Source organism: Chrysemys picta, chromosome 4 (genome assembly GCF_011386835.1).
Source record: "Chrysemys picta bellii isolate R12L10 chromosome 4, ASM1138683v2, whole genome shotgun sequence".
NCBI classification, from domain to species: Eukaryota; Metazoa; Chordata; order Testudines; family Emydidae; genus Chrysemys; species Chrysemys picta.
In genome coordinates this window covers 52,985,126-52,997,735 of record NC_088794.1, presented here as the reverse complement: position 1 = coordinate 52,997,735, position 12,610 = coordinate 52,985,126, and the positions used below count along the sequence as shown (strand labels likewise).

Genomic DNA, 12,610 nt, shown 5'->3' with positions numbered 1-12,610 from the left:
CAGTGGAGCTCCTTTGGAACTTAGGTTGCTGCGGTTTCTTCCCCCTTTTTCTCCCCCCACTATGATTTAGTAATAAGTGTTAGTTTAGTCCTTGTATGGTGTTCTCAAACTCTGTGAAATGCTGCTGTTGTTCCCAGGTGACGGTATATTTATTCTGTTTATTATGACGAGCTCGTTTCGAAAATGCTTATTTGTTGTTGTGTTGGCTCTTTAACAGTTTTGTTTTCAAATAGCTATACCTTGGCTGTTTTAAATCAGTCGAAATTGGAACTTGGCAAAAATTAGATAGGATATGCTGCTGCTTTGTACTTTAAACATTTGATTAGAGAGTGGCCAAAACTAACTCTTCTCAGGGTTTCAGGTGCTTTTTATTTTATGTTGACCTATCACAAAGGCACTTATTTTTAAAGGGGAATATTTGCCAATCATTAGCTTTTAAAGTACTGGTAGGCTAATGTCTTCTTGTATTTATAATTTTACTATTAAAAAACAACAACCGGTTTCTTGTTTAAATAAAACTTTGAGCAGACTCCACAGTTACTTTTTATAACTCTTCCCCCCCCCCCCATTTCTGTATCCCAGCACCATTTTGGTTTTAGGTGCTGAGTGCCTTATCACCCTTGTACCATATAAAAACAGCTATTGCATACTTATTAGTTAACTTTGTAAGATAAATATTGATAACTCCTTTTATATCAAGCCCTAAATGAGCTAGAAATGCTATAGGTAGTATTTTAAAATGATTTTTGTACAGGTTCTGTTGATATTAGATGCTAAATATCTAATTTTTAAAATTAGAAAGCCAGAAACTAATGTATACCGCTTCCATCCTATGGTCAGCAGGTTATTCTTAGAACGTTATGATTTAATACAATAGCTAAGACTTCTGAATTTACTTAACAGATGTTAAATGTTTTTTAAATACCATTTTTAAAATGTGTTTTTGCTTTGATCACTAGCTTTAAATGCAGGCCAAGTACGTTGTTAGTGTGGGGGTAACAGATATTAAAGCTGCAGGTCACTAGTAACAAGACTTAGAGTTAAATATAGTTTTGTATTTTCTCAATATTACTTTCACATACCATTACACCAGTTGCACAAAGTGTCTGTTCAAACAGAGCAGCTGATGTGAGAGCAAAATAAAAATATTGGCTAGTCTCCAGAGGTTTGGTTTATAGAAACCTTTGGCAAATTAATATTGTTACAGGAGGAACTATGTTTGAAATACACACTGTAACTAAAAACTGTCTTAACTTTAACAAGCGTGTCAGCCGGCAAACAGAGTAATTAAGCAGCTGAAAAATAGGTCAGGACTGTATTATGAAGTGGCACGATGAGGTTGCAAATAAAGAGTACAGCAATGTGTAATTTTTTGTAGGTGACTTAAATGTAGAAAATTGATATGATATTGATGACTGCATTATCTCAGCGTATATTAAACAATCCAATGAGTATATGGTAAACCAGATTTATCTAATCATGTAGAAGAATTTGCTAGACTAGTTATGCTTGTTTACTACGCTAAATGTTAGAGACTTCAATTGTAATGCTATTTTGCTTTCCATCAATGGCATGGTGTTATGTTGATAAATTATTTCTTCATTGATTTATTTGAGTAGAAGTTATGACTGGTGCTTTTGTGGTATTAATATGATTCTGTGTATTTCCAAACATTTTAGAATTAGACAGACTCCATCACCTTGAAATCTGGTTAGTTTAAAAAAAAATTAAATTGGTTTAAGGAGCTACATCTGCCTTGAGCCCTTCTGCCAACTTCTGTGGTTTCTTATATTTGGATGTCGTCTTCTGTCATCTTTCTTTTGTGTGAGATCCCCACACACAAACAGGGAAAACAAAGTGATATCAAATATACAAAGTAAATAAATTGAGGGTGAGAAATCATAGTTATAACAGTATTAGAGAAAATTTTTAGACAAGTGTGTTTGTTTTGTTTTACTAGACTGCTTTAAAGGAACAACATGTGATGACTTAGAGGTGTGATTAGTGTGTGGACTTTATACTGCTCTCATTAAAGTCTATAGGAGTTTTACCAGTTAGGCCAACACTGAGTGGTTCTGAAAATCCCACCCTAGATGTATTGTGAACTTAGGACTTGATTCTGCAAGCTCATATTCATAGGGGTCCACCTGCATGTATGAGCTTGTGGGTTTGGGGCCTTAATATGTTAGTATAGAGAATAAAAATCAAAATACAATTTTCTTTTTTCATGCTACCACTGTACTGATAAATTATAAGATGTTCTTATTTATTCTGACAGACTTTTGAAGTTTAAATTTTTTTTACAAGTTTGTCCTCACTTGTAGAGTTCTCAGTTAATGAGTCTTTTTGCCAGGGACAATGATGTGATTACACTTGGCTGGGCATATTTTTTCTGAACTTCAGAAGTAATGTTAAATGCAGGTGAAAAACTTCAATTTCAGAAATCTGGTACTATTTAACTTCCAGCTAATATATTGATTAATAACTGTAACTATTGGTGGTTTTGTGTGTGTGTGTGTGTGTGTGTGCACGCTCCATCAGGCATGGAGGGTATGAAGTTTGGATGAAAAATACTACCAAACACAAAATAAAGTTAAATTGTATAAATTTAGAAGTCTACATTTTAATCTGCACTGTTTTGTCAAACAGTCTACAAGTTATGGGGTGTGTGTGTGTTTGTTTATCAACCCTATTTTTCCTGGTGTGTGTTTATACTACAGTAAATGTAGTAAAGGTAGGTAGAATAGTCTAATGAGCAAAAATGAAACATGGCAATGACTATTAATCTTCTTCAATGATGTACTTCATGTTGGGATTAATGAAATTGCACCCATATCTCCGTGTAAGAAAGAGTTTCTAGTCATCTGTAGCTTTGCAAACCCCCTTAAGATGAATTCACTGAGGAGCTCTTGTTGTGACTGCTGCACAGTTACAAGAGAATTTAAGATTATTGCCCTAAAGTTAATTTATTGAAGAATGAGTTCTGATATGTACTATTTCTTCAACTTGGATTATGATGGTCATTTAGATGGGTAATGTGGTCTGCAGAAGGTCAGGCTACTAATTTCTGACTGTTCTAAATATTAACTCTACTGCTATTTTAAAAATGTGGAAACAGATTGTACTTGGTTCTACAGTATTTTTAAAACTATTTTTATGTGGAAGCAAATGCACTTGTTTCCAAAACAAATATAAGATTTTACTTCTAAAAAACGTTTGTATTGAAAACTAGGAAGATGCAATTAGTTAAAGGATTTATGTTACTTGAGGGACGAGTGGGGGGAACACCATTTCTACATTTATGAAGCATGAAAGATATTCTAAAGTAGGAAGGATTACAGACCACGTGAATGTATTTGAACTTTTGGGCAAGAAGTAGTACAAGGTGAACTGGAAAGAAAAGAAAATAGGAAGTGTGTGTTCAGTGGCTGAAATGAGCCAGTTGCACGAGACCAAAGTTCAAGAAAACAAGTTGTGAAATATTGTAGGAAAGAATTTTGGGCAGTTTTAGAGAGAAGATGAGTAGGCCATATATACCTGGTAACAATAGTCAAAACAGTTTTTAACAGTTTAGTATTCCATTATATATTACAGGACTTCAGCTTGCATAGCTTTATTTTCAAGCTTTTTCTTGCTATTTCTGCAGCTAGCATAACTTGTTAGCGATGCCCTCCATATTTTTTCCCACAGGAAGATAATGCAATTTGAATGTTTTTTTTGTTGGTAATTTATCAGCTTTAGCATGTCTTAAACTGCTTTCTCTGTAGCATAAGAGGAGGTAGACAAAAGCAGACCTGGACTGGAGCATGTGGTTTGAAAAATCCTACTGCTCATTAGTCTATAGACAAATCTTAATTTAAAGCCTGTTTTTTGTCTTAGTCTTTATCACATTGATGCTGTACTTTCCTTTTGGGGCATTAACTTTTCAGAAGCAAATAAGAAAAATATAAAGATGGTGCTCAAAGTGAATGTTCTCATATTCCTGGCTAGTCTCCTCATTATCATAGAATCATAGATTCTAGGACTGGAAGGGACCTCGAGAGGTCATCGAGTCCAGTCCCCTGCCCGCATGGCAGGACCAAATACTGTCTAGACCATCCCTGATAGACATTTATCTAACCTACTCTTAAATATCTCCAGAGACGGAGATTCCACAACCTCCCTAGGCAATTTGTTCCAGTGTTTAACCACCCTGACAGTTAGGAACTTTTTCCTAATGTCCAACCTAGACCTCCCTTGCTGCAGTTTAAACCCATTGTTTCTGGTTCTATCCTTAGAGGCTAAGGTGAACAAGTTCTCTCCCTCCTCCTCATGACACCCTTTTAGATACCTGAAAACTGCTATCATGTCCCCTCTCAGTCTTCTCTTTTCCAAACTAAACAAACCCAGTTCTTTCAGCCTTCCTTCATAGGTCATGTTCTCAAGACCTTTAATCATTCTTGTTGCTCTTCTCTGGACCCTTTCCAATTTCTCCACATCTTTTTTAAAATGCGGCGCCCAGAACTGGACACAATACTCCAGCTGAGGCCTAACCAGAGCAGAGTAGAGCGGAAGAATGACTTCTCGTGTCTTGCTCACAACACACCTGTTAATGCATCCCAGAATCATGTTTGCTTTTTTTGCAACAGCATCACACTGTTGACTCATATTTAGCTTGTGGTCCACTATAACCCCTAGATCCCTTTCTGCCGTACTCCTTCCTAGACAGTCTTTTCCCATTCTGTATGTGTGAAATTGATTTTTCCTTCCTAAGTGGAGCACTTTGCATTTGTCTTTTATGCCATATTGTATGGGTGCAGTTTGTTTATTTTTTGTAAGCTTAGTCCGATCTACCAGGTGTTCATTTGAAAAAGCTTTTATTTCTACATATACTTCAAGCTTGTTCTTTTAAAAATGTTCCTCTAACAAGGCTATTGTACAATTTATTGAGAAAATACAGTCAAATTGAATGGGGATTTGCTTTTTGACATCTTGCAGAAATTTCTCAAGATGTGATCTCTCAGGTTGAGGGCAGGTAGGAAACATTTACAGTTTTGTTTTATACTACTCTTCTGAAGGGTCATAGTAATCTGAAGTAATTCATCTTTCTGTATAAAGCCAATCATGTTAAACCCTATTCTGGGAATAGGAGGGCCTGTTCTACATTAGGAAATTAGGTCAGTATAACTGTTGCTCAAGGGTGTGAAAAATCCACACCCCTGAGCGATGCAGTTAAACCCTCCAAGCCTGGTGTAGGCACTTTAGATCTATGGGAGAATTGTCTTGTAGAACTGGCTATCACATCTCAGGAAGGTGGAGTACCTATGCTGACTGAGGAACCCCTCCCGTCGATGTAGGTAGTGTCTTCACTGAAGCGCTACAGTGGTGCAGCTGCACTGCCGCAGTGTTTTAAGTGTAGACAAACCCAGGAAATAACATTTTGTGAACTGTCATGACTTGTGTGCTGCACTCTCTAGTTCTAAAAGTTAATTTCTAATTTACTATTTTGCTTTAAAAGTGGAAGAGAAAATAATTATTTTTTAAAAACAAAACCTTAAATCAGCCAGCAATTTTATTATGAAATATTTCTGGCTATTTAAGGCTTTTAGATTAAACATTTGACCTGACTTCTACACTGTTGAAAACTTATGTGGAACATTCTCTAACTTCTTAATTAGAACTACATATTTCGAGTACACCCATAATCGATTGTGTATGTATATAAAACCTCTCTATTTCAGAGATTATTTAAAATGACTTACTGTTATGTGATCTACTAAAATATAGTTGTGACAAGGTTGCCAGGGTACAATCTGAATTGTGGGACAGAACCCTCTATCCCATCCCATCAACCTGGGGTATCCCTTCTGTGGTGCTGTTGGCAAGCTATAAACCTCTGAAAGATACTGTACTTACACAGACATCCACAGGCAAGGACACCCCCAACTGAGTTACAGGAATGCTTCTCCCAGCCAATCATGAACCAGCAATAGAGAGGCTCCAGCCATGTTCCCCCTAGCTTCCCAGCCTTGCACCCCAGAGCTGTACCATTTTGCCCTGGTCAGAAGCCTGATCAGTGTAAGTTCATTACCCAGTCTCTCTCTCCCTTGATGTTGAGGACACACACTAGCCTTTGTAAACTGAGCTGAGATTTCCCAATCAATTCAACCAAAACACACTGTTTGAGGTAAAATATAAAACAGATTTATTGACTACAGAAAGATAGATTTTAAGTAATTATAAGTAGCAAGTGTAAAGATCAAAGTTGGTTACCTAAGAAATAAAATAAATGTCAGTCTAAGTTCTATAAACTAAACAGGATTTGAATCAAGCAGTGTCTAACCCTGGCAGATGGTATAGTTCTTCAATACACAGGCTGAGACTTTCTTCCAGCCTGGGACCACCTTCCCCCAGTTTAAAGTCTTTGTCCTCCAGATATGCTTCTAGGTGTTGAGTTGTGGGGGGAGGGAGGCCAAGTCATGATGTCACTTCCTCTCTTTATAGTTTCTTCTAGCTTGCTGGAAAGATCTATGCTTGTGACGTGGGAAAATCCACCCCCATTTGTTAAGCATTCTCCATTGTCTGCATGCTCTCTCTGAGAAGGCTTCTGGGATGGTTGTTGGGAAAGTGGATTCCCTTTACTGGAGCATCAGCCTGTCTGGCTATTCCATTGTTGTACCTGAAAGGCTGGTTGTGGGTTTTCCCAACCTCACAACATATTTCAGTAGCACACACATAGCAAAACTTCATAACTTTGCATACAATGATAGCACATACAATCCAATGGAATATTCATGGTCAACAGATCAAGACTTTAAAAATGATACCTCACAAGGCATACTTTATACATGACATATCATAATTATATGACAGTGGTGAATATGGAGGTTCCAGGGTGCTGTTTTGAGGCTCAGAGTGCCACAATATTGTATTGTGTTCCTTTTCTGGCTTGACTGAATGTTTGTGTATATATATCAGACATTCTTGCATGTGCTTATCTGATGCTTCATAGTCAATTTCAGGATTTTTGGGGTAGCATAGAAATGATTCTTTAGGGCTCTGCAAAACTGGGCAATGCATGGCTACAGAATCCACAGGCATCAAAAATAAACTCTGTGTATGTATGTCTGGTGAGACTGAATAACCAGGGATTGTTAAGAAAAATTACCATGACATACTTCCAAACTTAGTGAACATTTTCCATATTTAAGGCTATTTTATCAAATAAAAGGATTAGAAAAATACCTTTATAAAATAAGGCTATGATTAGTATTGCTATTAAAATTTGCTCCACAATTGGGGGACTCACTTTGGCTCCCAAACCCCGCAATTCCATGCTGTCCAAAAATATTTGGGCATAATAAGATGCTGTGTAAGTTGTAGTTGGGGCTAAACAAAACAGCTATGTTAATTTTGGCTTCCTTCAAAACACAGCAATAAAATAGTTGCTGGTAAAATGGATTAGAACAAAATTAGTAGGGGAAAATATTATTTTTTAGTTTCTAAGGGGATAGTGTAATCATATCTGTAAAAATATGAATGCCCTTTTTAAAAGTAAAGTAGTGAGGTAGAGTGATTCATAAATGCTAAATTTCTCTGCAATGGGTAATCTATAGAATACTCATTGAAAATTGGATATATTGCTAAACCCCTCCCCAGGAAACAATTCTTAATTTAAAATGTAATTTTTTAAAACTGAGCACATCTCAGTCCCTCATCCATTTAGTGATACCAAAATAAATCAATAGTTTTGGAAAAGAATATCTTCATTGTGTGGTGTCACAGCTTTCAAACAATTAATGTGCCACTGTGGAATGATTTCCCGTTTAGTACCTCTTAAATTACTTTTAATGTGTGGTTTAACTTAATTTTCTATTTTGATTTATGTCTTTTCCATACAATGTAGACTACTTGTTAGAGAATAGAAAAGATACATGTTTCCATAAATATAACTTACTGGGTACACACATAAAAGCAGTAACTAGTTATCTAAAATATATAGTAGAAATGTTATTGTCATGGAACTAAATATTTTCTGAAATGCTCATGGTTTTGAGGCAAACGAAGTATGGAATTTGGTGTTTTACAGACCTTGTCTTGTGTCGTAACAAGGGTTTTTATCTTGGTGGCAATGTTGTAAAGAATATGAACTGTATAATGGGTGCTGATTTCATTTGTACAGTGCTCATTATGAGGGATGATAAAGAAACTCTTGCAATTAATGTCTAGGTTCCAGTATTGAAAAAACTTAGAAAATAGAACAAAGAATAGATAAACTAAAGTTATAAAATGTTTATAATCATAAATAACCATCTTCACATGTGGTGGAATCTTTTTATTGCAGAGATGTTTTCTTTTTAAATTAGAATCAGAGAAATCACTAAGGCCTTGATCCTACAAACTCATGCACATAGACAGAACTCGCTAGGCCTGCTTAGAGCTCTATTGAAGCCAGTGATACTCTGCAGGGGAACAGGCATCTGTACATACATAGGAGCTTACAGGATCAGGGCCTAAAATGAGTATGTCGTCATATAAAATGCAACTGTTGCAGTGAAATTTGACTCAACAAATGCAAATAAAAATGAAAATAAATTGTAGTTATTGGGAAAGTAATACATATCAACATTTTAAATCCAAAATGAAATAAAAAAAAATCCCCATTGTAGGACCACAATAACCATTAATGATCAGAAATCAATGAAAATAGACCGGATAGAGTTTATTATAAAGTTATAACCTAAAATCTCAAAACAATTAAACTATCATTAAATCTAAGCAGAAATTTACGAACACCTTTATCAGTGTCCTATATAGTCTGTACTGTATAGGTTTTAATCTTGGTTTTTTATTAGAATTTAAATTTACCCAACATCTATTATTTTAAGGATAGAGCCTGCTAGCCTCAACAACTCAAAAACATGTGCCATTTTCCTCTCCCTTCATGCTGTGCATGTTTAACTTATATTCAGACTTCTCCACCTTTACTCCTGGGGGAATTCTGCACCAAAAAAATAAAACTTCTGCGCATAGTATTTTAAAATTCTGCAAATTTTATTTGTCAAAATAACACTACATAATCATGCCAGTTTGTTATTTTGGTAATTTATTTCAAAATATCTGTCAGCAAGTATGTCTGTAACAATACAGACACACACACACAAATCCCCCCAGGAGTAGAGAGTTAAAGAAACCCTTATGACAACCCAGTTCCTGTTTCTCTGCCCCCACCTCCCTGCAGAGCCTAGCTGGGGGGCCAGATACTCACAATTCCTCCCCCCCCCCCCCGAGCCCAGCCATGGGGCCCCCTCTTGCCGAGATACCCACACCTGCCCCCCTACCTCTCAGAGCTCAGGGATCCAGAGGGAGAAACAGCCTGATGCTTGGTCCCAGGCTTGCTTGGAGTTTCCTGTGTGCTGCTGTCTCCTTCCCTCAGGGGGTGCAGGGAACTGCAGCTGCTGGGAACCCTCCAGCTCCTCCTCCTCGACCCCCGGCAGTGTCTTCTAGGTGTGAACTGGGCTCTGCCAGGTCTAGCTGCCCCTAATGGTGGCCAGCAGCACTGCAGCCCATTTCTGTGGGGGGAAAGGAAATTCTGCATGCACAACATTGATTTCTGGAAGATTTTTGCATTGCGCAGTGATGCAGAATTCCCCCAGGAGTACACCCTCTATACAAAGCAACAGAGGGTCCTGTGGCACCCTCAAGACTAACAGAAGTATTGGGAGCATAAGCTTTCGTGGGTAAGAACCTCACTTCTTCAGATGCAAGATGCAAGTAGCTCTTCAGACCACTTGCTAGTCCACATTTTCTATTTGTTTTGGTTGAGATTTTTTCAAGCCTCGTTCTTGGCCATGTAAGCTATTTTCTTAAGATGAAATTCACCCATACAGGAGAGGGCCCACACAAGGTTCTATCCAGTCATTTAAGAATTTTTTATTTCAGTAAATCTGCTGTTTGAGGTTAATGAAGGATAAATTAATTTTTAAAAAAGAGATCAGACTGATAGGTCTGCGTGTAGATGCACAAGCTAGTTCAGATCTACTTTTGTGTTGAGGATAGCCTATGCTGATTCAGAGCTGGTGGCAGATATTTCATTTTTCTCACTGTGCATACTAGTTTATTGCTTGCAAGCAAAGATGGAAAAAATAAGTTTGTTCATCCTATTTGTGTTTGTCACTAAAGTCGTATTGGAATCACAAAGTTTAGCTTTTGATGTGTGTACAGCATGAATATAATGATTATGCCTTTGTGCCTTCTTTAATATTACTGTTGGTATGAATGACTTTCAGAAATAATTTAGGATACCACTAAGTCATGTGAAAATTTCCTTTTTATATTTTATTAGTTTAACACTCGTTATATTTAAAACATTTTTTTTTATGTATTGACAATGGAGTTCTGACTGATTTAATTTGAACTTTCATTGTCAGTAATTGAAATACTTTAGTCTACTTCAAAATGTAAATGTTTAATCTTTTCCTATGAACTGAAAATCACATGATAGGAATGGCTCAAATCATTCTCTTCACCTATTTGTTTTGAATTCTAATTCTGTTAATAAATACTATACTTACCTAACCAATAGGGAAACTGAGGTTGTGTCTTGTCCATTTCCCCATAACAAGTCTGTTGCAAAGTTGGGAACAGAGCCCAGATTTCCTTATTCTCATTCTGTGCCTTCTCCTGATTATTTATCAGTTTTTGCCTACCAATTATTAGAATTTTATATTGAGATAAATGCAATATATCATCTGCGCAGTCCTACTCTTGAGCTTGAAATGATGTTGGTCCCTAAGAGATTAGTATTGGATAGTTGTGCAAACCAATAACCCTCCCCCCTCCAACTCGTGATTGCATGCCACCTCCTCTCATTCTTAGCTTGCCCTACTTATAATCTTCCAGTTAGTTATTTCAATGAATGAGCTTTCTGTAGGAGCTTTATCTCTTCACCTGCTGTTCTGGCTCTTTTACCTGCTCAGTGCTTATCCTGCATTGAGTATCCTTTTATGTCTTTCCCTGCATTCCAGTCAGGTAGGAGTGTATGTGCTAAAGTATTTCCTGACCCTGGAGCTTTTTCAGGCTCTTCAGCACCACTAAGGGTTTGTCTACGCTACGCAGCTTTTAGTGACAAGGCTGTGTTGACACTTTTGCGGTATTTTTTCGGCACTTTTGCCGACAAAATACTTCCAGCCCCGCGAGTGGCATAAGCTTTGTTGGCAGGAGAGCGTTCCTGCCGACATACCTGCGTTCACATTGCTGCTTGGGTCGGCAAAACTTTTGTCTTTCGTGGGCAGGTGGGGGTTTAAGTACCTGCGAAAGACAAGTTTTGGCGACAACTGTGCAGTGTAGACATACCCCAAGATACCAGCCTCCATAGACTTGGGAGGATACTAGGCTCTGTAGCCTTTGATTGGACTCCAGTATTTATTTGCCCTTGTCTCAGAAGCTCAAAGAGCCTCTACCAAGTTAGAGAAATGATAGGGTTGGATAAATGACAGCACAAAGGCAGATCTCCCTGGGATGGGATCTGTTGTGTCCCTTTACCCTTCCACCAATGGAAATGGAGGGTATAATATGGTCCATTTGTTTTATAGTGTCTCAGTATTCTTCCATCCATCTCTTTCTTTCATGAGTGTGGGAATTCACCTTCATGTACCTCTTCTTTCAGTTTGGGGCAGAAGCTGCATAATTTTATTAGAGTAAAAACTTAAAAGAATTTAAAGTACGGTAGAAGTATAAGTGAATATAATCCCCTTTATTCATTTGCATAACTACTGTTATCTTGAATAGCCAGCAAGCTTGCATGTAGAGGAGGATGTATCCAGAAGCCCGGTATTTCTTCAACTTAAACCACTTTATATCAGTGGTTCTCAAACTTTAGCAACCCGAGGACACCCATTTCGATTTAAAATTTTTCGCAGACCCCCAAGTCCCCTGTTCAGCCCCAGGCTCTGCCCCCATTCCACCCCTTCCCCCAAAGCCCCACCCCTGCCCCTCCTCTTCCCTGCTTCTTTCCGCCCCCTCCCCCGAGCGCACCTCCTCCCTGCTCCTCCCCTCCCCTCCCTCCCAGTGCCTCCCACTCGCTGCTGAACAGCTGTTCCATGGCGTGCAGGAGGCACTGGGACAGGGAGTTGATGATCAGCGGGGCTGACGGCCCCAGACATGACTTGCGAACCCCAGGAGTAGTCCGCGGACCCTAGTTTGAGAAACTCTGCTTTATATAACATTGTGACCAATACCACTCCAACTCAATGTCTTGCTTGGTCTTTTGGCTTCCCCCCTTGTGTTACCATCTGGCTGTAGCAGGTGAACATGTCTGTGAGATGACACATTTGTTAGTGCCCCTTGACCAAGAATCAGAGGATGGTGTAGTTTCCGGAAAGTGTTTACTCTTCAGTACTTCTCCTTGCAGGTTACAAGGTTCTCTTCTTTTTGGGGACCTCTGCCTGAAATTACCCATACAACATTAATCTTAAAAATAAGATTGATTAAAAACAGGAAATAACTATTCACTTACTATCTGGGTTTATGTCTTCCATAAGCTAAACTTAAATAAGGCATTTTAAGGTAGTTAACAGAGAGAAAGGAAAAGTGAATAACGTACATCTCTTGAAAGCAATCTGCTCTCTGT

The 12,610-nt window shown here is 38.0% G+C and overlaps 1 protein-coding gene across 12 annotated transcripts in view; it reads left to right on the top strand.

Moving 5' to 3' along the window:
- HIPK3 (homeodomain interacting protein kinase 3) overlaps positions 1–12,610 on the top strand; it is a 145,298-nt gene that overhangs the window by 981 nt on the left and 131,707 nt on the right. Inside the window, exon 1 of one of the 12 annotated variants that reach the window (XM_065592246.1) lies at positions 2–137. The exons of the other annotated variants lie outside the window; for them this stretch is intronic. Coding sequence (XP_065448318.1) covers positions 119–137 — 19 coding nt within the window. The 5' untranslated portion in view covers positions 2–118. Of the gene's footprint in view, position 1; positions 138–12,610 lie in introns of those variants that run through there. 12 annotated transcript variants of the gene reach the window in all.